At 43.6% G+C, this 27,140-nt stretch overlaps 1 protein-coding gene across 4 annotated transcripts in view; it reads left to right on the top strand.

Annotated features, from left to right (window-relative positions):
• SLC9A5 (solute carrier family 9 member A5) overlaps positions 1–27,140 on the top strand; it is an 82,156-nt gene that overhangs the window by 50,380 nt on the left and 4,636 nt on the right. For 2 of the 4 annotated variants that reach the window (XR_012679588.1, XR_012679586.1), the window contains exons 8-16: positions 4,037–4,126; positions 4,900–4,970; positions 5,466–5,595; positions 9,372–9,460; positions 10,342–10,468; positions 10,862–11,026; positions 18,792–18,861; positions 25,089–25,211; positions 25,839–26,705. Coding sequence is in view for 2 of the 4 variants with exons in the window: in XM_075189268.1 (XP_075045369.1) it covers positions 4,037–4,126; positions 4,900–4,970; positions 5,466–5,595; positions 9,372–9,460; positions 10,342–10,468; positions 10,862–11,026; positions 18,792–18,861; positions 25,089–25,211; positions 25,839–26,305 (1,332 nt within the window). In the remaining 2 variants the exon portion in view is untranslated. Of the gene's footprint in view, positions 1–4,036; positions 4,127–4,899; positions 4,971–5,465; positions 5,596–9,371; positions 9,461–10,341; positions 10,469–10,861; positions 11,027–18,791; positions 18,862–25,088; positions 25,212–25,838; positions 26,813–27,140 lie in introns of those variants that run through there. The other 2 variants (XM_075189268.1, XM_075189269.1) reach the window with 1 other exon arrangement.

Here is a 27,140-nt window from a genome sequence, read left to right as displayed (position 1 = left end):
TCTTGTCTGATGACATTTTGTCATAGTTGTGTTTTGTGGATTATATTTCACCCATTGGATTCAGGCCCACCCCTATGGTTCTCCTGTGCCCATTGCATGCCCTGGCACCTAGACACCCTTATTATGTCATTCCTGTGAAGGACATAGGGGAGTCCAAGCATTGGGACGGACAGCATGGCACAGTGCCCGAGAGACAGAGCGATACCCCAGGCATAAGTTGGGTTTCACGGTCCGATAAAGACATTATACATCATTAGGTGGGAATAAAAGTATATCACAATAAAATATTAACTATAAAGTTCCTCTTGCATTGCTATACTCATGGCAATACCTATTCTTGCATGTATGTTGCTCCTGTGTAATGTTTGTGAGAGTGGTCACCTAAATGCATTAAATAAAAACTATAGTCCAACTTAAAATTATATGTCAACCTCTCTGGATATTTGTGTGGATGCAATAAACCCATATGGTTTGTTTTTGCCAGGTAAAGACGCTACTTAACCTTGCATTGTTGTTAGATACACCATGAAAGAGTGTATCTAATGGCCCAGAATATACTGAAATTGCAGAGCCTCCTCTCTCCCAGGGTAGGGCATGGTAAGCAGATACAGACTTTATTTTGTTTAGTAGGAATATATAATATACGTGTATGTGTGTGTATGTATGTATGTATATATATGTGTATATATATATATATATATATATATATATATATAATTTTAGTGTTATTAGCTATCGCATGTTACAGACGAGAGACATCTTTTGGACGATTTTCAGTCCACTGTCTCTCAATTTGTTTAATATGACAGCGCAATTTCCAGGATGATCTCCTGGTGTCCGCGGATCTGACTCCCTGTCTAGTCTGTGACCTCAACTGGTCGCTAAGCAGTTTAACCAAGATCTCTAACAGAAGTGACAGAGCTCCTCAGATTAGGTTAACATGATAATGTGACATGTCCGTTACAGCTCTTTTCAGCGTATAATTCACTTACACCTCGCCGTGCGCTCCTTTAATACGCTGCGTTATTCACTCTGCGGCCCTAGCTCTGTCAGCTATCCTCCGCCGCTCCGTCTGGCAGAAGTGTCTCTCCTAATTCTTTTTATCCAGGAATAGTTAATTCGGATCTGCATCTGATTGTCTTGTTATTCGACATCTGTACATTGTGACATGATTCAATTACTATTCAGCAGAATTCAGCTGTTAACCTCCTCACGTCTGTCTCTCTGTGCAGTATCGGTGCAAGACACCAACAAGGGGGTTGGCGTGAGTCAGGAAGGGGTTACTGGCAGCTGTCTCTGGTAATGACAGCTCTGCCACCCGCTTGCAGGGATTGTGTAGCCCGTCGGGGTGAGGAGAGATGACAGGAGGTTGGAAAGGGTGTGTTAGCAGGACACAAGCTGCCAGTCAACGCAGAGGTTTAATATCTGACTCAAGCAATGTATTTATCCGAGCTCAGCTTTTCCTGTTTATTGTAACCTCATTTGTGTTATCGAGTCAGCAAGAGCCTTTCATACATATGTTTAGCATTTATCCTCTTTTTACTTTTATTAATTCAGTCTATAGTGACTCTTTGTAGTCTTGTGTGGTTAAAATATATTACCGATACTATTTCTCTTTCCTGTGTTGAATCAGTGTTGAATACTATAAGTTTCAGAAGAAGCCATTCCGGGGGGTTATCTTAGGTGGGTAGGCACAGGTTTTTAAATATGTGTTTAAAAAATAAAATCCCACTTCGAACACCAGTAAAACCACATGTCAAAGGTGTTTGTTTTACTTGCGGTCAGAGGGGGTCATTGGAGGTTACTCCATTGACCTCTCTGCGATTTAAATTGCGTTAACGGATTGAATGGAGCCGGCATTGTTCGGAAATGTATCATTGGGATTATAGAGTTATATTTAACACCACAGGTAACAGCGCATTCTAACTGTGACAGCATCTTTCTTCGTTACTGATCAAATATATAAAAGGGAAGGCTTCCACTCACAACTACCTGACTCTAGGTAAAGCAATAAGCCTTATTAGAGGGTAGCGTCAACTCGATGCAGGTTTAAGCAGTGTGGCGAGTACTGTTGGTATAATCGGATGGGATTACTGTTGGTACTGTACAATCAGTATGGACGGCACTGTTACTATGTAATCAACCGTGTAGGAGCGCTATAAGCGAAATAATGTCTGGTGCCACTGGTGAAGGGAAGAAGGGGCCACAAAAGATCTACACTGCCTGGGGGCCACTGTTGCTGTTCTTTGACAATGAACAGAGCAGCAGCCACCAGTATAATAAATATAGTCGTACTGGAAAGAGCCGTCACAGACTTTAAAGGGAGCTGTATGAAAAGAGATTGTGTGTAAGTGAGTTTGTAAGTGTGTGTGTGTAACTGTGTGTGTGTGTAAATGTGTATAAGTGTATGTTTGTGTATGTGAGTGTGTGTAGTCAGCAGCTGCAGATATCGCCAAGTTCAAGCTCTCCGCATTATGTGATTTTTAGAAAAAAAGAAATATATATATATATATATATATATATATATATATTATGATCACTGTACTTTGCATATAGTATCATGTAGATGTACAATAAACTTAAGTTAAAATTAAGTTTCTATAAACACAATCTCTTTACCCATTCTTACCATTAATAGCCGCTGAGGGCCACATCTGGCCCCTGGGCCAGTACCTGGACACCTGTTTTACTGATGTATATTATATTCTAAACTAAAGTCATGGTCCTGGATAAGTATGTATTAAAAGATACCCACACCCACAGCTTAGAGCGGTGGCATTGAATGAGTTAATATAGAAAATAAAATGGTACTGGCCATGGATGTGACGTTTGTCGTATCTGTCGCGGTCCCAGAAGTCTTTGGGGTTCTTTTTTTAATTTTTGGTAACCATTGTTCAGGACCCATAATTAAGATCCGATCATTGTTTTCAGTCAGCTGGAACCTCTGAGGTCACGACACAAAGACACACAGATCGTTCCTTTGTTTCAGGTGGTGCCGTTATACCTGATTGTGTTGGTGAAACGTATCATTACTGTTTCCCTGCGGTACCTGACCTCGGTCTGCGGGGTCTCACCGTCACTAACCTGTTTATCGGCCAGAGCGGCCCTTCTATGGCAGTAACAATGGGTGTCAGATAACTATTCATCATTCCCTTCGTTTAGTCTTCAAACAATCAGGACATTGGGAATTAATGAGAATTTCCTTAGTAATCAATGGCCTGAAATAAAGACCCTCCCTGGGGGCAAAAGAATCTACAGATGGTCTAAAGGGAAATAAAATCCCCATCTCTGGATTATTACATTATATTTAACATATTGCCTGTTTTCTTCCCTCATTTAAATGTTGTTATGCTCAATAATTTTATTATATTTTTTTTCTTTCCTTCTGTTCTTTCCCGTTCGTTCTTCCTTTCCCTTTCATTCGTTCTTTCTTTCGTTTTTTTCGTTTTTTATTTTCTTCCTTCCTTCCTCCTATTCTTTCCCGTTCTTTGTATTGCATCGATGTATTGATATATTATGCATGTTTAATGTTGTGACACCCCTGCAGTGAGATTATTTTTGTGGCACACCACCAGGGTTAATATATATTCTAATAAATAATGTGTAATTCTGAACGTAATTCATATATCGTATGTTAGAGAATCTTAGCGACTGATTTTATCTGTGAATCCTCACTGTGTATCTTCTTTGTTTTTATGCTTAAATGATTGTGTCAATGACATATTTGCACTGACGCACTGACAGAAAGTGTCATAGAATGCCACAGGCATTAGGGAGGGGCCTCCACTCATCCCTCAGTGATGTCACTAGTTGCTGGTAAATTGATTAGCTGAAATTCTTACAGATATTGGTTCCGCCCACAGATGTCTGCCTCCGCTGGTGCACTTATTACCAGAAGCATTTATTAAGTCACTGATTAAGTTCTGGAGTGTACTCGACAATGCGCAGGTGCAATGGTTGACGGCTTCCTGGATGTACACGGATAATGTAACACTTTCTGTAAAATAAACTGACCGCCCCATCTCCTCTCTTTCAGGGTCTGACCATCAAACCTCTTGTTAAGTGGCTGAAAGTGAAGAGACGAGACCACCACAAGCCGACGTTAAATGAGGAATTACAAGAGCATGTAAGTCCCTGGGATCTACACCCATAGCAGCTGTCTAACGTCCTTCCCCGGCAAACCATCCATGGTATCTGATTAAATGTCCCCATCAGACCACAGAGCCCGGTCCAGCTTCTCTGTGGTCCAGCGGAGGGGGGAGGAATGGACGAGGGGTAGCAGGGAGGAGAGGAGGTCATGACAATGGCATGGAGAGTTCTGGGTTATTTCTGGAGAGTGGAGATCCTCACATTGATGCCCTATAATGGATAAAACTAATAATCCTGCATCAAACGCAGACAGTGATGGTGTCTGTTTAAATCAAATATGATTGATTATTGGCAAAGAGCTAATTGAGCCTGTCTGCGTCACTTATCAGTGATACGTATCAGGATATTTTTAGTATTAAGCTACAGTGGGTGTCTATGTGATTATGATAAATGCTAATTATGAGTCCCTTTGTGCTTTTTGTGTTCTGTAACCTCACAGGTTCTCTTCCACCTTCAGATTACTGTAGTATATTTGCTTGTAGACGCCCTCATGCAACAATTACTTTAGTAGATGACTTTATCTTTGTGGATTCCTGTCCTTCCTCCATATATTTAATCAGAAAGGAACTCTGCCGGATGATCTTAATACGTATCTAGAAAGCTAACAAAAAAGCAATTAAGTTAATCAATCTGGTACAAGCCAATACATTGAAGTTGCTTGAAGGTGGAAAACCCTTTAAATATTTACTTTTTAATAAAACAGCAAGTTGTTTTTGGGTAAGAAATCAGGACAGTTTCTCTCTCCCCAAGGCCTTTGACCACATCATGGCGGCGGTAGAGGATGTCATCGGTCATCACGGATACCACCACTGGCGGGACAAGTGAGTACAACGGGATCGGAGCCTACGATGGCTGGTGCTATGAGTCAGTGTTTGGCCCATTGAGGGCCACACTTCCTACATCAGAACTCCTCTTGGAAGTTGAGGTTGAAGAGTGGACTAGCCACGCCCTCTGCATGCTAACCACACCCCTGCCTTGGGATGCCACACCCCCCTCAGCAGAACATTAGTTTATGGGCCCCTGCTCTTCATGAAGGGCCCTTCATACCCCAGTCTGATAAACACAGTGCTTAATTTGTAGATGCAAAATAAGTGGAACTTAAATTGACATAACTTGAGGGCGGGACATTAAAAATGATCTTTAAACAATACAGTCTAGGGGCCAAAAGAAGTGTCCGACCTGCGTTCCTGCTAGTTCCAGCCCAGCATCAGATCTAGGTGCATGAAAATAAGAGTTCAGCAGAATCCCTTTAATTATACCGACTGTTTCTCCCTATGGATAATCCTGATCCTGGTCCTTATTTCTGGGCGCGATAGGTGGGAGCAGTTTGATAAGAAATACCTGAGTCAGTGGCTGATGAGGAAATCGGCGTATCGGATCAAAGATGAGATCTGGGAAGTCTGCTACAAGCTGAACATCCGCGACGCGCTAAGTCTGGCAGACCAGGTATTGAACTAAGCGCTATGGTTTGTCAGCCATGCTTGTAGTTATAAAACGTACTGTCTAAGGGTGACTGTTATACGTGCAGTGCCTGTGTCAGTGATGTGTGTGTCCCCTCTCTTGTACTGCAATGACCATGACACCTTATCGTACAACAGCTGATACAATGATGGTCTGCCAGCAAGGAGGGACTCTACGTTGTATACTAGCTACCAAGAGAATGGTCTGCATTGTACACTATCCACAAAGAAAGGAGGAGTACATTAGCTACAAGGAAATGGGTGTATATTGTACATTAGCAGTGAGCAATAGGGTCTGCATTGTACACTAGCTACAAAGGGCATACATTGTAATCTAGCCATCAGGAAGAGTGTCTGTACTGTGCACTAGTCACCAGGAAATGGTTTAATAGGCCCTAGAAGGTTATTCTCTAAAAGAGGAGTAATTGAAATGTTTCCTTAACTTGTCATTAAGATTGTCTTCCTTTGTGTTTCCATATTCTATTAAGATATCACCATTTTTCTGCTGCTATCGCTGCTTAGTCTGCTAATAAGTAGAAAGTGTTTGTAGTTTAGTTAACGCCACAACAAAATATCACTTTTATAGATTACCTGCTATGTGCCCATTTACTGATCTGTTTCTGACCGTGTCTATTAAGAAAGTCTGAAGTTACTATGAAGAGAATAACGAATGACCATTGCAATTTTTAGAGTCTAAGAAAACACAGAGAAAAAAAAGCTGTTTTAAGTGCTAAAAAGAAAATTCTCTTCCTAGATAATAAGCTTAGTTTAGTTGTTTTATAAAAATACATTTTTAAATATTTTCTAGTTCTTCCACTTTTGTAGAATAACAAAACATATTTCATACATCTCACGTGGGTTTTACGCTATTTACCGTCAGCTCTCGATATACGCTGCGCCTGTCAGCTCTCTGGGTCACCTATCATCAACGTCATCATCAACATTTATTTATATAGCGCCAGCAGATTCCGTAGCGCTTTACAAGTGGGGACATACAAATAAAACAACACTGGGTAATACATAGATACGTAGAGGTAAGAAGGGCCTGATCGTTTTAAAGGCAGCAGGAATATGACTCGGTAAAGGATGAAAATAATTGCTATATAATATTTGTGTGTTGGGGGAGGGGGGGGGGGGCACCTGGAATTTTGTGGTGACTCAGGGAAAGCAGCAGATTGTGGAGTCAGCAAAGGAGGCTCCTCCGCAGGAAGGATGAGCGAGCTCTGGTCTCACAGCTGTGATCCAGAAACGGAGCAGGACCCAGCCCAAGCTGGCTGCTTAAAAATAGACATCCATGTCTGCTAGACCGTGAGTCAGGGCTGGAATTGGCGAGACGTTGCCGATATGGACCCAGCTTGTGTGATCAGTATCTGTGATTGCAAAAGTATAGAACACGGAGCGGCACATGCGGATCCTGTACCACCTATAGCACTCACCTACGCTAACTTCTGGGTTATTGGAAACGGTTTAATTTCAAGTGTTCTGATTTCTAACGATCCAAACAAAGTTTTGGGAAATATATCCCCTCCCAACAATTTACAATAGACGTTTAATCAATGTCTTCTTGTTACCAGATCATTGACATTTAAAGGATCATAGTGAGTTTAGAGCGGCCCGTAGTGTTGTTGGTTCACAATGGATCAGGCCCTTGGTGCAGAACGTTTTATGCAAATCTTACAGTTCTAACCACATACGACAGATCATTTGAAGTAGTGGGAATAATAATGAGATTATACGTGGGAAATGATCCTGTAGACTCCTAATAATATATTTGGAACATGCTTTTTTTTTTCTTAAATCCCGGTCTGGGCATAGGACGTCACAATACATTGCACTCTTATCTGTTACCTAACAATCTTTAGAAACGAAAGCACCGAATAACAGTGCACCTTGGGCAGTTATTTCCATAACTGTACAAAATCCAGCTAGTTACACTCAGCGTTTGTAGATGAGCTAGCGATCCCCTGGCCATTCAGCAACCAGGGAACGCTGGATCGCAGACTATTCTAGGATGACAGATGCGGCGTCTGTATGAATACCGTGCTGCATTTCCTGAAAGCAATTTACAAATCAAAACACAGCGCCATTAGGCTTTCTGTCCATCCAGCGTTCATATACGTTGTTGTAATCAATTTTGAGTGCACTTAAAAATTTATAGGCACATTGGTTTACATTCTTTACCCTTGAATATGATACAGAAATGCTTTGTGGATACAGCTGTGTTCAGTGTTTAAGGCAGAGCTGAGGTGTGATGTATCTAAGGGCAACAAAAATAATTTGGGTTGTAGAGTTTGTGGGATGCTATGTATAAACCGTTACATTACAGTTTGAAGCCCCTTATAGTTTTCTTGAAGCCAGAAAAAGGGAAAATTGGGATATATGAGGACACCACCCTATACAGCAAACATTTCCAAATCTCAGCAGTGTGATTAAACATTGTAGAAATAGAGTCACTGACTTAAAGTAATCTCCAATTAAGACTGAGAATATCATTTTAAATTCTTTTTTAAGCTTACCTGTAAGGTATTATCGTCCTAGGTGCTACTGTTTGCCCGATATCTTCTGTCCTCTAATGCTTCACACAGCAGAGGGTGGGGGACACCTCCCCCTAGTACATGGGTCATGAATGAGTGACCGCCCGTGCACCCGGCTTCAGGTGGCGCCAGAGAGATGGGAGAGTCATCATTATCATCCGCTGTTTATATAGCGCCACTAATTCCACAGCGCTGTACAGAGAACTCGCTCACATCAGTCCCTGCCCCATTGGAGCTTACAGTCTAAATTCCCTAACACACACACACACACACAGACTAGGGTAAATTTGTTGGCAGCCAATTAACCTACCAGTATGGTTTTTGGAGTGTGGGAGGAAACCGGAGCACCTGGAGGAAACCCACGCAAACACGGGGAGAACATACAAGCTTCACACAGATAAGGTCATGGTCTGGAGTCGAACTCATGACCCCAGGTCTGTGAGTGTTAGCCACTTTTGCAAATGCTGGTCTTTATAAGCAATACAGGGATCTCTATAGGCCAGAATCCAGTTTCATATATCCCAGGGCTGTATCCTATCTCAGAGTAACGACAGTAAACAACATTGTAAAAGGAACGAGAGTTTCTCCAGTTCCGATCCACTGACATGTCGCTGTGTATTACCCCTGTGCAGTTCTGTAGCATGTAACATGTTATAGGTCAGGCTTGGCTAACCTGTGGCACTCCAGGTGTTGTGAAACTACAAACCCCAGCATGCTTTGCCAATATATAGCAGCTTATTGCTGGAAGGGTATGCTGGGACTTGTAGTTTCACAACACCTGGAGTGCCACAGGTTAGCCAAGCCTGTTATAGATCATGTTTTGCTGTCGGCTTTGTGGTTCTCTCCATTTTCACCTGCCCTCTTTTAACCTTATGCGTCAGAGCAATTCTATGCAAACCAGGAGGGGACACATTCATCAGACCTTCTAGCAGTGTGAAAAGAAAGGCCACTTCCTTTGTTTATAAAAAGGAACTTACCCATTTTAAAACCATTTCCAGAAAAAAAAGGTTCATTCTGTAAACGTCATTGGGTGATGTTTGAGTACTATGTGCTTGGCACAGTTTGGCCTACAGAGCGGTAATTTTATATAGGAGCATATGGATTATATACCGGTGGGATTGAAACTGTAAACCTTAATCTCAGAGCGGGTTGGAGGCCGCGTGCGGTGCAGACTCCTCTCAATCTGATTTACAAACTCTTATTAATCCTCTGGTGCTTTTTCCTATAGGGAGGTCATATACTGTCACCCGATAGACTGTCTTTACCGTCGATGCCAAGTCGAGCCTCCATGTCCGAGACCTCCGTGACTAACCTATTGTAAGTAAGACAATCAGCGGTTTCTCTGTTTACCAGTGATCTGTATAACGGCCACACAGGACAAGTCCCAGACTCCTCGTTAAACTTTTTACATTTGTTTCAGTGTCCTGACAATAATACAAAAACTACGTAAAAATATGGTAACATATGTTAAGCACAGGATAACATGTAATCTACACGCCAAGACCGTACAAATCTGTGTTTAGACACCGGAGAAATCGTGTCACTGACGTAGTTATATGAGGTCTCCAGTCAAGATTGAAACTTTGATGTTAAATGCTTTATTGTATGTTACGTTTACCAGCGATGTATTATAAGCTGCGCATCACTGTTTCCCAATATCTCCTCGGTACTGGGCTTTAATGTTACATATATATCTATATATAGAGCGCCAATCGCCTCATTCACACAGGAGAGAGCTGATGTCCCCACTTGTACATGTGTCATGAACGAGTGATGGTTTCTGCTCCGGGCTTCTGCCGGAGAGAAGCCTGGTGCATGAGACTGCCACACATTGCTGACTTATACGCCAGGGGAGGGGCTTCGACACCCGCTCTTACCTGTGTGAATCAGAAGCTTGTTGGTGTGATTAAGGGGCCGGTTACAGGCTGAGAACCGGTGTTCCACATGGCTTATTTATATTACTATGGGATATAAGACTGTAAATACAAGTCCAAAAGGGGGAGATTTAGTTAGTCCCCGACTAAGGTCCGCAAGGGATGGCAAAGGTAAACATCAGTAAATTAAAGTTGTCTGACGGTGGACAGCCCATTTAAAAGTAGAACTTTTTATTTTGTTTTATATAGGAATATTTACTTTCTCTTCTACAGCTGCCGTAGTGGGTCTGATATTCTCTTTGCTCTCTCCTGATTGCATCTTAGGAGGGAGAACGGCAGCAAGGCGTGTCTGGATCTGCAGGCCATCGACACGGTGCGCAGTGGGAGAGACAGAGAAGACGCCGTCATGCATCATGTACTAAGGGGAAGCCTGTATAAACCACGACGGATGGTAAGTCCTATATTTCTTTCCATGATCTAGGCCTTCAAATACAGGATACGGACCTGTAATCGCTGTTTCACATTGGTTGGTTTTCGACTCTCCGTGTTCCGTTTTGTGTTATGACCGCTGGACACGGTAGAGACAACACATGACATAAGGATGACTGATCCCCTTTGAGAATCACAGTCAGCGGACACACAGGGTTTTTAATAAAATGATTGGGGGGCAGGTACTTAAGGCCTTGTGATTGGTTCCTGGCGAATCACTAGACTTGGGCACATTTCTAAAAGTGTCCTTGGGCGATAAAGAAACACAATTCAATGTATTTTCATTTTGTCTGAAGACGCGGTTACTACAAACTGACTGACGCGGCCTTCGCCCCGCCGCGGTTTATCTCCACAGTGCAAAGCGAGCTACAGCCGCCACTTTATGACGCAGGATGAGCAGGAGCGTCAGGAGAAGGAGGTTTTCCAGAAGAACATGAAGCGGAGGCTGGAGTCTTTCAAGTCCACCAAGCACAACATCTGCTCGTCCAAATCCCGCGTCAAGAAAGATGGACGCAAGAAGGTAAGAGCAAGGGCATTGTCTCCTCCACGTGTCCTGATTTTCCCAGGATTGTCCCAGCTTTTTTTGCCACTGGAAATCTTTAACTAAGGATATTTATTTTGCCACTAAACCCTGTATTACCCTTTACTGACGGTATTATACATTATAGTCTGGCCGGCTAGGATTACGCAGCTGCCAGTGTATTCGGCAACAAGTAGGGTGACCGGTCTGAAGCGGGCAGCGTAGTAACTGAAGCCACAACGATATATTCACGCCAAACGCTTTATTTATAAACGCTGTCACTTTATTGGCCGCCTATAGCCCAACAGCAGTGACGGGTCTCTCTTCCCGCAATACATCCCTACCTAATCCGTCAACAATCCGTCCTGTATACGCAGATAGGAAAGCCTAAGGAAGTCGCTTCCCTCCGACTCCCTAATATTTCAGACCCCATCGCAGCCACGTCCTGACATCACCTCTGTACATTATATGTATATCGTCATCTGTTCTATACAGCAGATTGTGAGATCACGGGGACATAAAGGGGACATCTATGGACAACGTATGAAATAACATAATGATCTAGAATGTTTGTTTTAATGGAAGTAATACGGTCGATCCAGGAAATGAACAATTTGTGGGCTTCAATGTTTTAATTAAACGTCCCATTGAAAATATCCGATAACTCCCGATTCCCGTCACTTGCTGAGCACCGATACCGATATCTTCTGTGACCGCTGGTTATCCAGGGAACAGACCTGTAAGCACCTGGAGAGCCACACATTAGCCAGGCCGGCTCTAGACGATATTCCTCAATATAACACGTCCATTTCTGCTGACAAAAATAATCAATAAAAATGTGTTCTTGACACTGTCCAAACCAACATTTCATGGGACCTTTATTTCACTCCAAAATGCTTTTGTCTTTCACAATTATTTTTTATTTTTTTTTGGCCCGCATCTCGTTTTTTTATTCCGCGTCCACTTTTAAGTTTACTTGGAAGAGTCTGGCGCTGATCCTGATTTTCTGTCGTCTTCTTATTTAAGGGAGCAATGTGGAGGAAAACAACAATTTCTCTGAAATTTTGTAGAATATCCCCCACAGTATTTCCCCACTCACAGTATTCATCCAGATGGATGCAGAGATTGGATTTGGTTGCTGGAATATTAGTATCATGTAAATGTAATACTTTAAGAAGAGCTGTCTCTATTATATAAGGTGATCCAATGAGAACAGGATGTATATTTAAACCTGCCATTCCTTTACAGTACTTTAAGAGGCCCTGTTGCTTTTCCTGTTTAAGCATTTTTTTTACACAGTGACTAATGCACTTTATTAGCGTAAAGAAATAAACAGAAGCGTAAACAGATTTATTTCTATGCTTCCTGGATTGAGAGACAGCGAGTGTCATACAATATCCTGCTTTATCCCCTCTCCTTATATCAGAGCCCCCCGGTTCACGCGGACTTCAGAGGCACAAGGAACAGAATGTACTAAAACATTTGTGAATACAAAAAAAACACTAAAATATGCTTTTTGAACGACTTTTTATTTTATTTTTTATTAATCAGACAGAAAGTTTAGATGTATTTGTGTAATACATAGAGACCCCTTGGCCTGTTTCCGTCCCGTAAGTGACTGCTTTAATTCCATTTCTCGATCAGCTCTGAGGATGCTATAATGAGATGCTCTGTTTCTTGGTGTATTTAGTTTAATAAGGTTGCCTATAGCATATTTTGGCAGTGAGACATATAATATTGTATAATGCTGTCTCCAAGGCGACATTCCCGGTGTTTATTTACAAGCGGAAACCATTGATGTAATTGTGCATTACAGAGCGCTCCGTTTGTGAGCAGCGGGTAACTTTATCCACAGATGGTTATCAAGTACGATTCATTTCAAGACTTTCCTCTCTCTCACCACCGAGAGTTTGAAAGGAAAAACCTCAGAAGTAGAAATGAGGCCAGAGAACCAGGAAAATGGAACTTGTCCGGACGAGCCAAGTCCTGTGTACAGCTCACTAGTGTTTAGTTTAACCTCATCACTACTTTCTTGTGTGATATTGACCCTGATCTAGATACTTTCTATAGTGTTTATCCTTCTTGTGGCTATGCTCTGTGATTCAGACACTGAACTAGATACATCCTCTAGTGTTTATCCATCTTGTGGCTATGCTCTGTGATACTGACCCTGATCTAGATACATCCCCTGGTATTTATCCATCTTGTGGCTATGCTCTGTGATACTGACCCTGATCTAGATACATCCTCTAGTGTTTATCCATCTTGTGGCTATGCTCTGTGATACAGACACTGATCTAGATACATCCCCTAGTGTTTATCCATCTTGTGGCTATGCTCTGTGATACTGACCCTGATCTAGATACATCCCCTGGTATTTATCCATCTTGTGGCTATGCTCTGTGATACTGACACTGATCTAGATACATCCCCTAGTGTTTATCCATCTTGTGGCTATGCTCTGTGATACTGACACTGATCTAGATACATCCCCTGGTATTTATCCATCTTGTGGCTATGCTCTGTGATACTGACACTGATCTAGATACATCCCCTAGTGTTTATCCATCTTGTGGCTATGCTCTGTGATACTGACCCTGATCTAGATACATCCCCTGGTATTTATCCATCTTGTGGCTATGCTCTGTGATACTGACACTGATCTAGATACCTCCCCTAGTGTTTATCCATCTTGTGGCTATGCTCTGTGATACTGACCCTGATCTAGATACATCCCCTAGTGTTTATCCATCTCTTGGCTATGCTCTGTGATACTGACAGTTGTTGATAAATTTAAACTAATAATAAATAATGTGAATTACTCACAGCATGCAGAGTAAGAAATGTGTTACTCTGTAGCTGTCGTACATACATAATCAGACCATGTAATGGTAATTACATTACATATAGAACAGCGGCATGTCGTGCAATTTGTTATCCTGACTCAATGGGGACCTAAACTTCAAGTGATAAATCTAAAAATTAGGCACCTTTGGCATCCCAGACAGGTCCTTGAAAAAGTGTGTGTTAAAGTCTCACAAACAATGTTTAGTAATGTGACAGCCAATCAGATTGTTGCATTTATTAATTCTGATTAAACAGATAGTACAAAGTGTGACACACCTGTGCAGGATGATTTGTATCCAGATGAATTACTTAAAATATACATAACATTAGGTAAAATTAAACCTTAGTTACAATAAAACTTTCTCTTTTTTTTTTTTCTTGATCCCATGGTATTCATGATTGAAACTATAGAAAATATACACTCTAGAGTCGCAAAATTAGGACCTACCGCATTGTATGTTCATATAAATACTAAGTCAGCGTTCTGCTAGGACACGCTCTCGTTATTAATCCAAATTCCCCAATACCCTGAGCCTGCCAGTTCCACAAGAACACAGACCAGAGGAATCTGCAGAAACGTGTCCAGTCTGTATCGTGCCAGCAGTCGTTCCCCGGACATGTTTTTCCAATCTTTCTTGGGGTTATAATATCTGATTTCCGGCGCTGAGACTTTACAAGCTAGATAATATATATTCACTAACAGAAAATCTGTTGCTATAATAATCCATAGACGATAGTCTGACTTATATTTTCCAGTGACTGATGCTGCATGGTGAGAGCATGATGGATTGTAAGGTCTGGTTTTAATCCACCCAGTCTGTTTTCTTTTCTTCTGGGTCAGACATTGTGTTACAGTCATGTATGTGTGATATCTGTATAGAGGCCCTGGTGGATTGTGGACATTGAGGTTACATGTAATGTGCATGCATGCATATATACATACATACATACATGTGGATGTCGCACACAGAAATTGTATGATATGTATAGATTGGTTCTGCCCTAGAAATGATTGCGGTCTGCATTGTATAACAATCAGATTGGGGTCTGCATAGAATAGAAACCAGAGATTGGGTGCAAAATGATATTGTCACTCTAGATTTGGGTCTGTATTGTATAGAAACTGGAGATTAGGTCTGCATTATATAGCTGCAATAGGTCTGAATCTGCATTGTATAGCTATAATTGATTGGGGTTTACATTGTATAACCACCAAAGAGTGAAGTCTGCATCATTTAGCCAGCAGAAATTAGGGTCTGCATTGATTCGTTACCAAGTGTAGGGTCTGTATTGTATACAGGTCACGAGAATGCTTTGTGCAATTTATCATAATAATCTCTGTTTTGTAAATTGTGCACTCAAATGGGCAGTGTTTTTATACCGGTGTCCAAAATAGGGTCTGCGTTGTATAGTGGTCACTAGAATGATCTCTGTATTGTATATGATGTGCTAGAAAGCTCTCTGCTTTATAAAGAGGCCACTAGAAAGCTCTTTGTATTGTAGTTGTCACTAAAATGCTCTCACTATTGTACACAGAACATTAGAATGCTCTCCGTATTGTATATTGATCACTAGAATGCTTTCTTTTTTTGTATAGTGATCAATAGAGTGCTCTCAGTATTGTATAGTGGTCACTAGAATGCTCTCGGCATTGTAAAGCTGTCACTAGAATTTTCTCTGTATTGGTTAGCGGTCATTAGAATGCTTTCTGTATGGTATAGTGGTCACTAGAATGATCTCTGGATGATATAGTGGTCACTAGAATGATCTCTGGATGGTATAGTGGTCACTAGAATGCACCCTGGATGGTATAGTGGTCACTAGAATGCACTCTGGATGGTGTAGTGTTCACTAGAATGCTCTCTATATTGTATAGTGGTCACTAGAATGCACTCTGGATGGTATAGTGGTCACTAGAATGCTTTCTGTATGGTATAGTTGTCACTAGAATGATCTCTGGATGGTATAGTGGTCACTAGAATGATCTCTGGATGGTATAGTGGTCACTAGAATGCACTCTGGATGGTGTAGTGTTCACTAGAATGCTCTCTATATTGTATAGTGGTCACTAGAATGCACTCTGGATGGTATAGTGGTCACTAGAATGCTTTCTGTATGGTATAGTTGTCACTAGAATGATCTCTGGATGGTATAGTGGTCACTAGAATGATCTCTGCATTGTATATGATGTGCTAGAAAGCTCTCTGCTTAATAAAGAGGCCACTAGAAAGCTCTTTGTATTGTAGTTGTCACTAAAATGCTCTCACTATTGTACACAGAACATTAGAATGCTCTCCGTATTGTATATTGATCACTAGAATGCTTTCTTTTTTTGTATAGTGATCAATAGAGTGCTCTCAGTATTGTATAGTGGTCACTAGAATGCTCTCGGCATTGTAAAGCGGTCACTAGAATGCTCTCTGTATTGTGTAGCGGTCATTAGAATGCTTTCTGGATGGTATAGTGGTCACTAGAATGATCTCTGGATGGTATAGTGGTCACTAGAATGCACTCTGGATGGTATAGTGGTCACTAGAATGCTTTCTGTATGGTATAGTTGTCACTAGAATGATCTCTGGATGGTATAGTGGTCACTAGAATGATCTCTGGATGGTATAGTGGTCACTAGAATGCTCTCGGAATGGTATAGTGGTTAATAGAATGCACTCTGGATGGTATAGTGGTCACTAGAATGCTCTCTATATTGTATAGTGGTCACTAGAATGATCTCTGGATGGTATAGCGGTTAATAGAATGCACTCTGGATGATATAGTGGTCACTAAAATGCTCTCTGGATGGTATAGTGCTCAATAGAATGCTCTCTGGATGGTATAGTGTTATCTGCACACAGCGGAGGCAGACATTTTGTGGGCAGAACCAATTTCCTTGCGTTTGAAGTATATCCATCTGCTAGCAACCGTGGAGAGGCGGAGTAGTAAGTGGAGGCTGCCATTTTGTCTGCTGAACCGAGAATGAGAATGTGTTCAATTATTTCCGTATGACTCATCTGTCCTGTTTTTCAAAGGAGAATCTCCGTTTTTGTGACAAAGGGGTGGAGTTACTGATTTGTGGGTGGAGTTACATTACTTTAGGGGCATGCCTATTTGACTTGGGCATAGTGTTGGCGGATTGGGGTCATGTTTGGGCTTTTATTTTTAGTATAGGATGATATGACAACGCGGATGGAACCGCGAGCACTAAGGTATTACTTTCTGCTGAATATAGGTACCTAGAATGGCTGCCTAGAGCATTTCTGTATAAATAGATTTCTCCAGTCATTATCTACTGATCTAGGTGGGTAAATTATACAGAGATTTCTACCTACATCTTATTTGCCAGCCATCATTAATGTTACATCTGTGGAATAGAGTAAGAATAAAAAGTAATAAAAATGTATCTGTCATTAAAAATATACCGGAGACCCTGTATCTTGTAGATTAATGATCATTTAATTCATTATATATATAATATTTTAAATAAGGATGACATTATGCAGTAACCGCGCTATTGTCTGCTGAATGCCATACTTATTAATCCCCTCTTCCCCAAGTGTCCCTTTGTCATCCCCACAGGCTCACACAAGGCCAGATTTGCGTTTATTTTAGGGTAGGATTTGACTGTATTCCTGACAAATGCAATTTGGCTGAACCCTGCCTGCTCCTTCGTACCCCGAGCAGATTTGGCGCACGTCCACGGGACTGAACGCTGCCTCTGTTTCCAATAAAGACAAAAGAAAAATACATTTGAAAACAATCGTAAACCTGTCCAATTAACCTCATAAAATGACTGGAAGTATTAGGCTGTAATAAGATTAGCCCTTTCTGTAACGCTGAATTTGGGATACAGTAAAACTTGACTGAATTTAGTGTCCGCGGCGGCCTCTCAGACTCCACCCTGGTTGTGTGCCTCACGTTCCTTCAACTTTATTTACCTCTTTATAACGTGGTGACAGAATGCTCCAAATAACAGGAATTCCTGCCCTCGCCCTCTCGCTGCCATTTTGTGGAGTTACCCTGTCATGAGAGTGCGGCCTACCAAGTCACGAGGAGCCAATGACAACGCCAGGGGAAGCAGCCATTTTGTCAGGTGAAAACGACGAGAGTGGTGGTGTTGATTCACTAGAGAATTGTGAAGTCGCCGCTTCTTGGTATCCTTGTAGACGGCAATCGCGTGGTCATTGGCCCCACCCACAAAATGGCGGCCTCCACTTTGTACGAGACTAGTGCACTGAGGAGACGGGTACCATTAGATCCACACAAAAGCTGAAGTGGCTGACTGACACGTCTGCTTACCAGATATTCCTGACCTGAAAAGACTTTGGGCAGAATTTGCTGGAACGCACACTTCACCGTGGACGTTTTTGTGTGTTTTTACCAAAGACAACAGAGGCTGCGAGGTCACGCAGCAGGACTGCAAATCTACATTATAAAAATACTATTTTGAAAAAAAAATGCTGAATCTGTTATTTTCCATGGAATTATGAACCGTTATATGTTATACTGAACTGTTAAGTAAATGTGTTTTGAGCGATGCTGCAAGGTTAATGCTCGATTGGAAACCAGTGAGCAAAATTTTACTAACCGTCAGCGTTTTGTTTTGTCTTATTTGTATAATCGCAAAATGTAGTTAATATAAATGTAGGAAATTGTAGAGTAGAATGATTTGAAATGGGGCTGATAACGCTGTATATGTGTGGTGCATTATCTTGTGTACCTATGAATTTAAATTTCTTAACTATCTATCTTAACTGTGTGAGAACAGATCAGATGATCCGATATTGCAGTGTTCAGTAACTAGATGAATGTAGTAATATAGCCGCTACTTTGTGTCTTTATTTTAATCTTGTTATATATATATATATATATATATATATATATATATAACATATATATATTGTTTTTTAATCTTTTTATACAGAGAAGAAGCAGCATGGAACTAGAGACCCGTAATGGAAGACAAAATAAAGTAGTGAGCTGGCAAAATACTGGTAAGACATGGCGACTAACTTCATTGTATAATTACAGCGCAAGGAGACCGGTCATCTCCGGTCATCATATATTGTGTCTATAGGATTGTGTGTTTCTTAGCAGAAGGAAGCTGTAGTTAGTTAGTTCATTATTCTTTCCAAAAGAGTCAATGGCCATAGCCAGAATTCTTTTTACGCTACCGGAATACCCGCTGAATCTTCTCCCTCTCTTTTGCATATGATGTCACTGGCATTAAGGGAGGAGCTGTGAGTCCAGGACTCAGAGATGAGACAAATAAAGTTTAGTTTGTTGTAATGGAAAAAATATAGGTTATTTCTCTTTCCTGCCATTGGGGGACACTGCGATACATTGGGGTGTAGTAGTGGGCTCAGGAGTCTTGTCACTTTAACTGTAAAGTCTTTGGATTCCTCCCTTGCTATGCCCCTCCTCTCCAGAGACATCCTCAGTTTTTTGAAGTGACTTGGAGTTAGGTCACTGGGGTATAGCCTCCTGCCTATACCCGTTTAGTTTTAGGTTTTCATGTTTTAATTTTCTTCCTTATACAGGTGCAAAGCGCAGGGTTCAGTACAAGACCCAGGAAAACAATGAGTAAGACCTAGCTCTGCTCTCTGGGGACCCCAGCGCAGGTATCAGAAGCCTAGGGCTCTGTTACCTTGTACCTACTGCCGGCATTTCCATAGATAGGAGGGGGGCTGTGTAATTTAATAGAATCAAGGCTGTGTATGTTTGGTGCAGACAGTTTAGCGGGATATCCGCGACAGTTAAGATGCCTCCATAGCGGACAGAGGGAGCGATGCTGTAACAGCCTCTCCTCCCCCGCCTCCATCCATGACGGCAGTTTCCCAGCTCGCCTCTAGACAATGAGCTTTCATTTAAGGGGGATACAGCGGCGCTCACTCTCGTAGCAGGTGAGTCGGACCGCTTCAAGAAATAAGTGCTGCTGGGTGGTCATTTTGCCAGGTCTTTAGGGGACACAGACAGCGGAGGCCAGCAGGGCGGGCAGAAACAGAAGGAAGGGGAGGAGTTGATACTCTATATCCCCCTTCCTTCGGGGCTCTTTTCCCGTGCGCAGCTCTGTCGGTTGGTGAGGGGGAACTGAAGAGACAGCGTGTCAGCGGTTCTCTAGCCTCTGCTGTGCCTTTCCTCTGTGGACAGACTTTTTAATACAGGCTTGTATTATAATAGTCAGTGTGGTGTCACGACTAGTATAGCGTACCTGCTATCGTTGGCACTACTCGGAGGAAGGTGCGGAGTCTAACGTGCCCCTGGTGTTCACCAGGGACCCCCGCAAGGAGGTATGGACTCAGCTGCAGGGAACACGCAGGTCGCGTTCCTTCCACGAGTCAGATAGCGAAGCACGAGAGAAATGTCAGACAGGCCGGTTCAGCAATGGTGCGGGCAATGCAGGTACACAAGGAGAATCCGAAGGGGTGGTGAGTCAAGCCGGGTCGGTAGCGTACTGGCAGCGAGGTACAAAAGGGAGATCCAAAAGGGTAGTCAAAGCAATCCGGGTCACGAGGGTCACAGGCAAACGGCAATAATCAGGAAGCAGGCAAAAGGTCAGGTAATCACAGGAATACACTGGAAACGCTGGAGGACAGGAGGACCTGAAACTCTGGCACAGGAGGTGGGATCCAGAGAGGCTTAAATACTTCTGGTAGCCAATAAGCCTCAGCGCCGCAGCGCTGTCATAATACTAGCGCTGTCATAACACTAGCGCCGTAGCGCTTCCTACATGCAGCGTCCCGTTGCCTAGCAACTGGAACGCTTTCTGAACTTGTAGCCGGGCGGTCGAGCGGGGGCGGAAGTGACGCGTCTGGTAGGCAACCAGACGCGCTGAGTGGCACAGCGGGACATCCATCCCGATCTCACAGGCGGTGCCTGACATGTGGAGGTTTATATCTGTTGTTTGTGAATTATTTGAGGTAAAAATTTTCACAGACAGTACTTTGCAGGCTTTTACATTGGCGAGGAGTGCTTATAGTGTGAGAGACTTTCTAGTTTGGGAGTCTCCAGTACTTATTATTCTCCCTGTTTGTCTGCCTTACTTTTAATAATAATTTTAAGAAGCAGGACACTGGCGGAGAAGGGGACAGCTAAAGGCAAGGGTCACTTTGTGCCTTCTGTAATGTATCTAAATGTAACACGAAATTTTCTGTTGGACACTCAGACCGTAACGCCCTTTGCGCAGCTTGTACTGCGGACGCTCAGAGGCGAGACAACTCAGCCCAGGAGGGGTCTTCTGTAGTGGTAGAACCGCCCTGGATGCAGTCCTTGTCTTCGCCTGTGGAGAAACTGACGGGATGCCATGATGCTGCGGGTAACAGAGGTACGTGACAACACTACCTCACTTACACTTGCAGGCAGTCAGTCTGACGAGAATGCTTCCACATCACAGGCAGGGTCTACCCACAGGAAAGATAGGGTAGTTTCTACTTCCCAGAGGGGTAAGAGAGCCATTACTGATGCAGGTCTGGACATAGATCAGCTCTCTGATCTCTCCTCAGCAGAGGAAGGTGAGGTAGATATAGACCCGGAAGGGGAGGCTCTCTATGATTCTGACTCAGTCTCCACGAGTGTGGATCGTCTTATTTGGGGAATCAGGCATGCCTCTGCTCTTATTGTAGCAGCTCGTCGTAACCTATGGTAACGGACTTGGTCAGTGGATGCAGACTCTAAAAGAGCTTTAGAGAATTTACCCTTTGACGGATTAACTCTATTCAAGACGGAGCTCGAAAGGGTTATTCAGGAGACTACGGGGGGAAAGAGCACTTCTCTACCCACGGTCTCAAACAGGCCCCGTCAGGGCAGGTTTCGCTCCTTTCGGAACTTTTCCCGAGGGGGAAGTTATTTTAGTAGAGGACAGTTCTCAGCGTCTAGGGCATCCGCTAATAGAAGCAGAGGAGTTAGAGGTGCAGCGAGGAGAGGTTCTGCTCGTCCAGCAGACAAGCCCTCCGCGTGACATAGTTCTTCGGGGGGAGCATCAGGTGGGGGCACGACTTCTTCAATTCAGGGATCAGTGGTGGAAGTCCACGACGGATCTCTGGGTTCTAGGAATTGTGTCCCGGGGTTATGTCATAGATCTAGCCCACTCCCCCCGTCACAGATTCTTCGTCACTCCTCTCCCCTCTTGTCCCCTCAGACGTGTTGCACTTCAGGAAGCTATTCAAAAGCTTCTGACTGCGCAGGTAATAGTTCAGGTTCCTCCTCTAGAAAGGGGTCTTGGTTTTTATTCAAACCTCTTCCTGGTGCCAAAGCCAGATGCATCCTTCCGGCCCATCCTGAATCTTCGGTCTCTAAACAAGCAGCTGAAGATTCAGAAATTTCGCATGGAATCCCTTCGCTCGGTTATAGCAGGGATAGAAAAAGGGGAGTTTTTGGCATCGTTAGACATCAAGGATGCCTACCTGCATGTACCGATTTGGGAGGGACACCGGAGTCTCCTTTGGTTCGCAGTAGAAGAGGCGCATTTTCAGTTCAGGGCTCTCCCCTTCGGCCTGGCTACCGCCCCCAGAGTCTTTACCAAGATTATGGCAGTCATGGCCAGTCTTTTGCGCCAGAAGGTTATAACAATTATCCCTTATCTAGACGACCTCTTGTTGAAGGCACCGTCTGCGATTCTTCTATCCCAACAGATTCAGACTGTTATGCAGTTTCTTCAGAGTCACGGCTGGGTGTTGAATTTACCCAAGTCATCGCTAGTGCCAACTCAACAGATGCGCTTCTTGGGTCTGCTTTTCGATACTCAGTCTCTGAGAGTTTTTCTTCCAACAGAAAAAGTCTTAGCTCTGCAGAAAAGGACCAGAGATATTGAAAAAGAGAGTCTCGGTACTCGGTCTCTGTATTCGAGGCAGTTCCTTTTGCGCAGTTTCACTCCCGTCCACTTCAGGCAGAGATCTTGCGAAAGTGGTCAGGGTCTCAGAAGAATTTAGACAAACAGATTGTTCGTCTGTCCACACCCACAAGGCTATCCCTTGTCTGGTGGACGTCCCAATCCAACTTGGAGAGAGGCCAATCCTTACAGACCTGGTCTTGGACTCTAGTCACAACAGACACCAGTCTGTTGGGGTGGGGGGGAGTAACAGGAACCCTGAGGCTTCAGGGTCTCTGGTCCCCTCAGGAAGCCACTCTTCCAATAAATATTCTAGAGCTCAGAGCAGTGTACAATACTCTGATAGGAGCCCAGGTATTTCTAAGAGGAAAACCTCTTCAAACTCAGTCAGACAACGCCACATGGTGGCCTACATAAATCACCAGGGGGGCACTCGCAGCGCAGCTGCCATGCGAGAGACCAGTCGCATTTTAGCATGGGCAGAACGTGAGCAGAACATCAGGTCCCCAGGATTTCAGCCATTCACATCCCGGGGATGAGGAATTTGGAAGCAGACTTCCTCAGCAGACATACCCTACATCCCCGGAATGGGCTCTAAACAGTCAGGTATTTTCCCTACTGGTGGAGCGTTGGGGCTGCCCGGACATAGACACGATGGCGTCCAGTCTAAACCATCAGGTTCCGCGCTACGGCGCAAGAGTTCGAGATCCTTGGGCGCAAATAGTAGATGCCATGTTGGCCCCTTGGCCATATCGGATGGTGTACATTTTCCCACCCATTCCAATGATTGCGCGGGTCCTAAAGAAGGTGAAAAGGGAGAGGGTTCCCGCCATTCTAATAGTTCCATTTTGGCCACGCAGAGCGTGGTTCTCAGGTCTACTATTATTAGCAGGGGCTCCTCCATTCAGGCTTCCCATGCAGGCATATATTGCGTGGTGTGAGTCTAGGGGATTTCATTCTACTAGATTTAAGATTTCCCACGTTCTGGATTTTCTTCAGGAAGGTGTTCAGAAAGGTTTAGGTCTGGGTTCCCTCAAGGGTCAGATTTCCGCCCTTTCTGTCTATTTTCAGAAAAAGATTGCTGATTATTGAGACATCAAGACATTCTTGCAGGGGGTTTTGCGTATACAACCTCCTTTTTGTCATCCTGTCGAGCCTTGGGACCTTAAGTCTGGTTCTTCGTGCTCTTTCTAAACCTCCGTTTGAACTTTACAGTCTATTGACTTACGGTATCTTACGTGGAAGACGGTATTGGTGTTGGCTATAGCTTCAGCTCGTAGAGTGTCTGAGCTCGGGGCGCTTCGCTGTGACCCTCCCTTTCTTATTTTTCATGCTGATAGGGCGGTCCTTCGTACCAAGCCATCTTTTGTTCCTAAGGTGGTTTCCAGGTTCCACCTAAATCAGGAAATTGTTGTCCCTCCGTTCCAACCAAAGAAAGACTTTTCAGAAGGGTCTATGCAGTACTTGGATGTGGTACGAGCTCTACAGGCTTATGTAGACCGTACGTCTCAGGTCAGAAAAACCAGAGATCTTTTTATTTTATACGACGCCAATAAAAGAGGCTGGCCTGCTTCAAAGCAGTCAATTGCTAGGTGGATCACGTCCACTATTCGTGAGGCTTACATTTCAGCTTCTCTAGCCGTTCCGCAGAACTTAAGGGCACATTCTACTAGGGCAGTGGGTGCCTCCTGGGCGGCCAGGCACGGGGCGTCAGCGGAGCAGTTGTGTAGAGCGGCGACTTGGTCTTCCGTCCACACATTTACTAAATTTTATAGATTTCAAGGCTTTGCATCGACTGATGCAAGCTTTGGTCGCAGGATTATGCGTGCAGCTGGTCCAGAGCATTCCCACCCTTGAGGAAGCTTTGGTATATCCCCAATGTCTCGCAGTGTCCCCCAATGGCAGGAAAGAGAAAATAAAATTTTTACTCACCGTAAAATCCATTTCTCTGACTCCATTGGGGGACACTGCGCACCCTCCCTTGCTCTGTATATAGTTCTGTGTGTGAAATATGGTTCTTTATAATTTAAGACCTGTCCAGGTTATATTACCTCCTTTACGTTCACTCTTGGTTATTCAAAACTGAGGATCTCTCTGGAGAGGAGGGGCGTAGCAGGGGAGGAGTCCAAAGACTTTACAGTTAAAGTGACAAGACTCCTGAGCCCACTACTACACCCCAATGGCTCGCAGTGTCCCCCAATGGAGTCAGAGAAATGGATTTTACAGTGAGTAAAAATCTTATTTTCTGCTAAAACAGAGAATCGGGACATTGTACGTTCTAATAGCTGTGGAGTGGAAATGCAAAGTGTAATTATCTGCGTCTTTGATAAATAATGCTCCGACTTGACGGCGCCCAGTGCAGACCGATACTGTTTAATGTGTTTCCCCGCCCAGCCTCTATTGTAGTAACCGTTGACTCGGAGGAGGAATGTTCGGATGTTGGGATGGAGGAGGACGAGGGAATAACCTTCGTGGCTCGAGCAACCGATGAGATCCTCCATGGCGTTAAAGTCTCAGGTAAGACAGGAGCGTTTGCCAACCTCGTCCTTGGCGTGTATCCATCTGCCTGTGCTCTGTAATCGGCAATAACGGAGCTTCTTTTGGGGTGGGCTGATCCCTGGGTGTAGAAGAACTCTGCTTACCCAATGACCTGTCAACGGATGACCGGCCATGAGCGCTTTATGTTCCATTCTGTTGTCGTTTTTTGGTTATCCGTAAAGAGTCGGTGGGTAATCACTTTCCTTTTTACGTAGGGTCGATGGGTCGCCCATAATCCTCCGTACACCGGATTTTGGATGACAGAGCAGCACGGGCAGTTAAATATACAAAATAACTTATGCATGCAAGTACTTGATCGCTTACCTTACCTATAATAGTACATTGGTGGGGGATCCTATTTGCTGTATTTAGTTAGGACCAAGGACATATAGTCAGTAGCAGGAGAAATCCAAAACAGTTGCTCTAATTGGAAGCTTAAGAGCGTCTGTGTTGGGTCTCCCCTACAATGACAAGAGCCAATAATGCCGAAAGTGATTGGCGTAGGTCCCAGGGGAAACCCCTACATAAGTACTTATTGGTAAATTAAGTTATTGAATATTGGTGTTGAGAAACCAACCAGGTTTGACATAAATGTTATATCCACAGGAATGTTGGGAGTATGTCAAAGTCCTCGAATCGTCCCACCATCACCAACCATGGCTGAGAAAGTTCTCCCCTGGAAAGGAGAACCAGATGAGAACACCGTCTGCATCTCCTCCGAGACCACGAAAATAGTCCCCGTGGACTTACAGAAGTCCTGGAAGCAAAGCATCTCCTCACTAGAGAGCATCGGTTCTCCTCCAGCTCCAGGCATCCACTTTGATGGAGCAAGATGCTTGAGGCAAGATTCCCGGAGTCCCCCCGTCCTTCAGACCCTGCCAGAGACGTGTAGCTGTTTTCCTTTTGCTAATTCTCCGTCGCAAGGTGCGAAAAGTCTGTTAGACCCCACAACCATCCAGCAGCAAGAACTTCAGCCTTTAATGCCTAGAGGGGACCTTTCTGGATTCAGCCCAGTGTCCACCAAACACAGCCATAAGAGACTGTTGCAGCTCCATCGACCTTCTAAAATATGACGCTGTTTGGCTAGCTCGGGTCTGGCTAATAAAACAGAAGACTTCAGAAATCCTGGCGATGACAGGATGACGGTGGGCGGTTGTGGCTGCAGGCCATCCAAAGCTTCTCCGGGCCTAGACGTGCAACCAGAAGAAGCAACCAAACGGTTTTGGACTCCGGCTATGTAGAGTGGAAGCCGCTATTCTTAGGAGCTTAGCTGACACGTGCGCCGAGCACAGCAGTCTTCTACAGAGCCAGTGATATCTTTACAGTCGTAGTGCTGGTTTTCAGTGAACTCAAATAACAAGATCTCACTGTAACATTGACACTCTCTGAGTTTATAGATCAGTGCCCATCGATTCAAAGAAGATTGTTATTGGTCTAAAAAAAAAGAAGATTATTACGCAGAGAAATTTTGAGGTACACGCAGAAGACACCCCACAGGGACAGTAATGACAATGTTGTTTGCATTTAATGTCTACATTGGGCAGACGCTTGGGAGGTTTATACAATTTGTGGCCCTGAGTTCCTCAGGAAGCAGGTCCTATTTAGCTTTATGTTTTTTTTATCTGTTGTTTTACCGTTCAACAGAATTGTACAATTAGTTCATGAATGAGATAGAAACTTCTTGATAAGAAAAAGAAAAGTGTGATGTTTCCTTCATATAGAGGTGTGTCTGACACCTTAATCTTCCTACATCTTTCTAAAAGTTATTGGCTCCTTCTGTGACTTCCTGCTGCCTCCATTCCCCTCCTCACATCATGTCACTGCCCCTGTCACATGCAGCCCTGTCCTCACTAACACATCACTCATCTCCTGATATACTCTGTGCTGCTGGGTGATCCTGCTCCTTCC

This window comes from Mixophyes fleayi, chromosome 10 (assembly GCF_038048845.1).
Source record: "Mixophyes fleayi isolate aMixFle1 chromosome 10, aMixFle1.hap1, whole genome shotgun sequence".
In the NCBI taxonomy this organism is placed as follows: Eukaryota; Metazoa; Chordata; class Amphibia; order Anura; family Limnodynastidae; genus Mixophyes; species Mixophyes fleayi.
The sequence above is the reverse complement of the archived record's forward strand: the minus strand, read 5'-3'. Positions and strand labels throughout refer to the sequence as shown.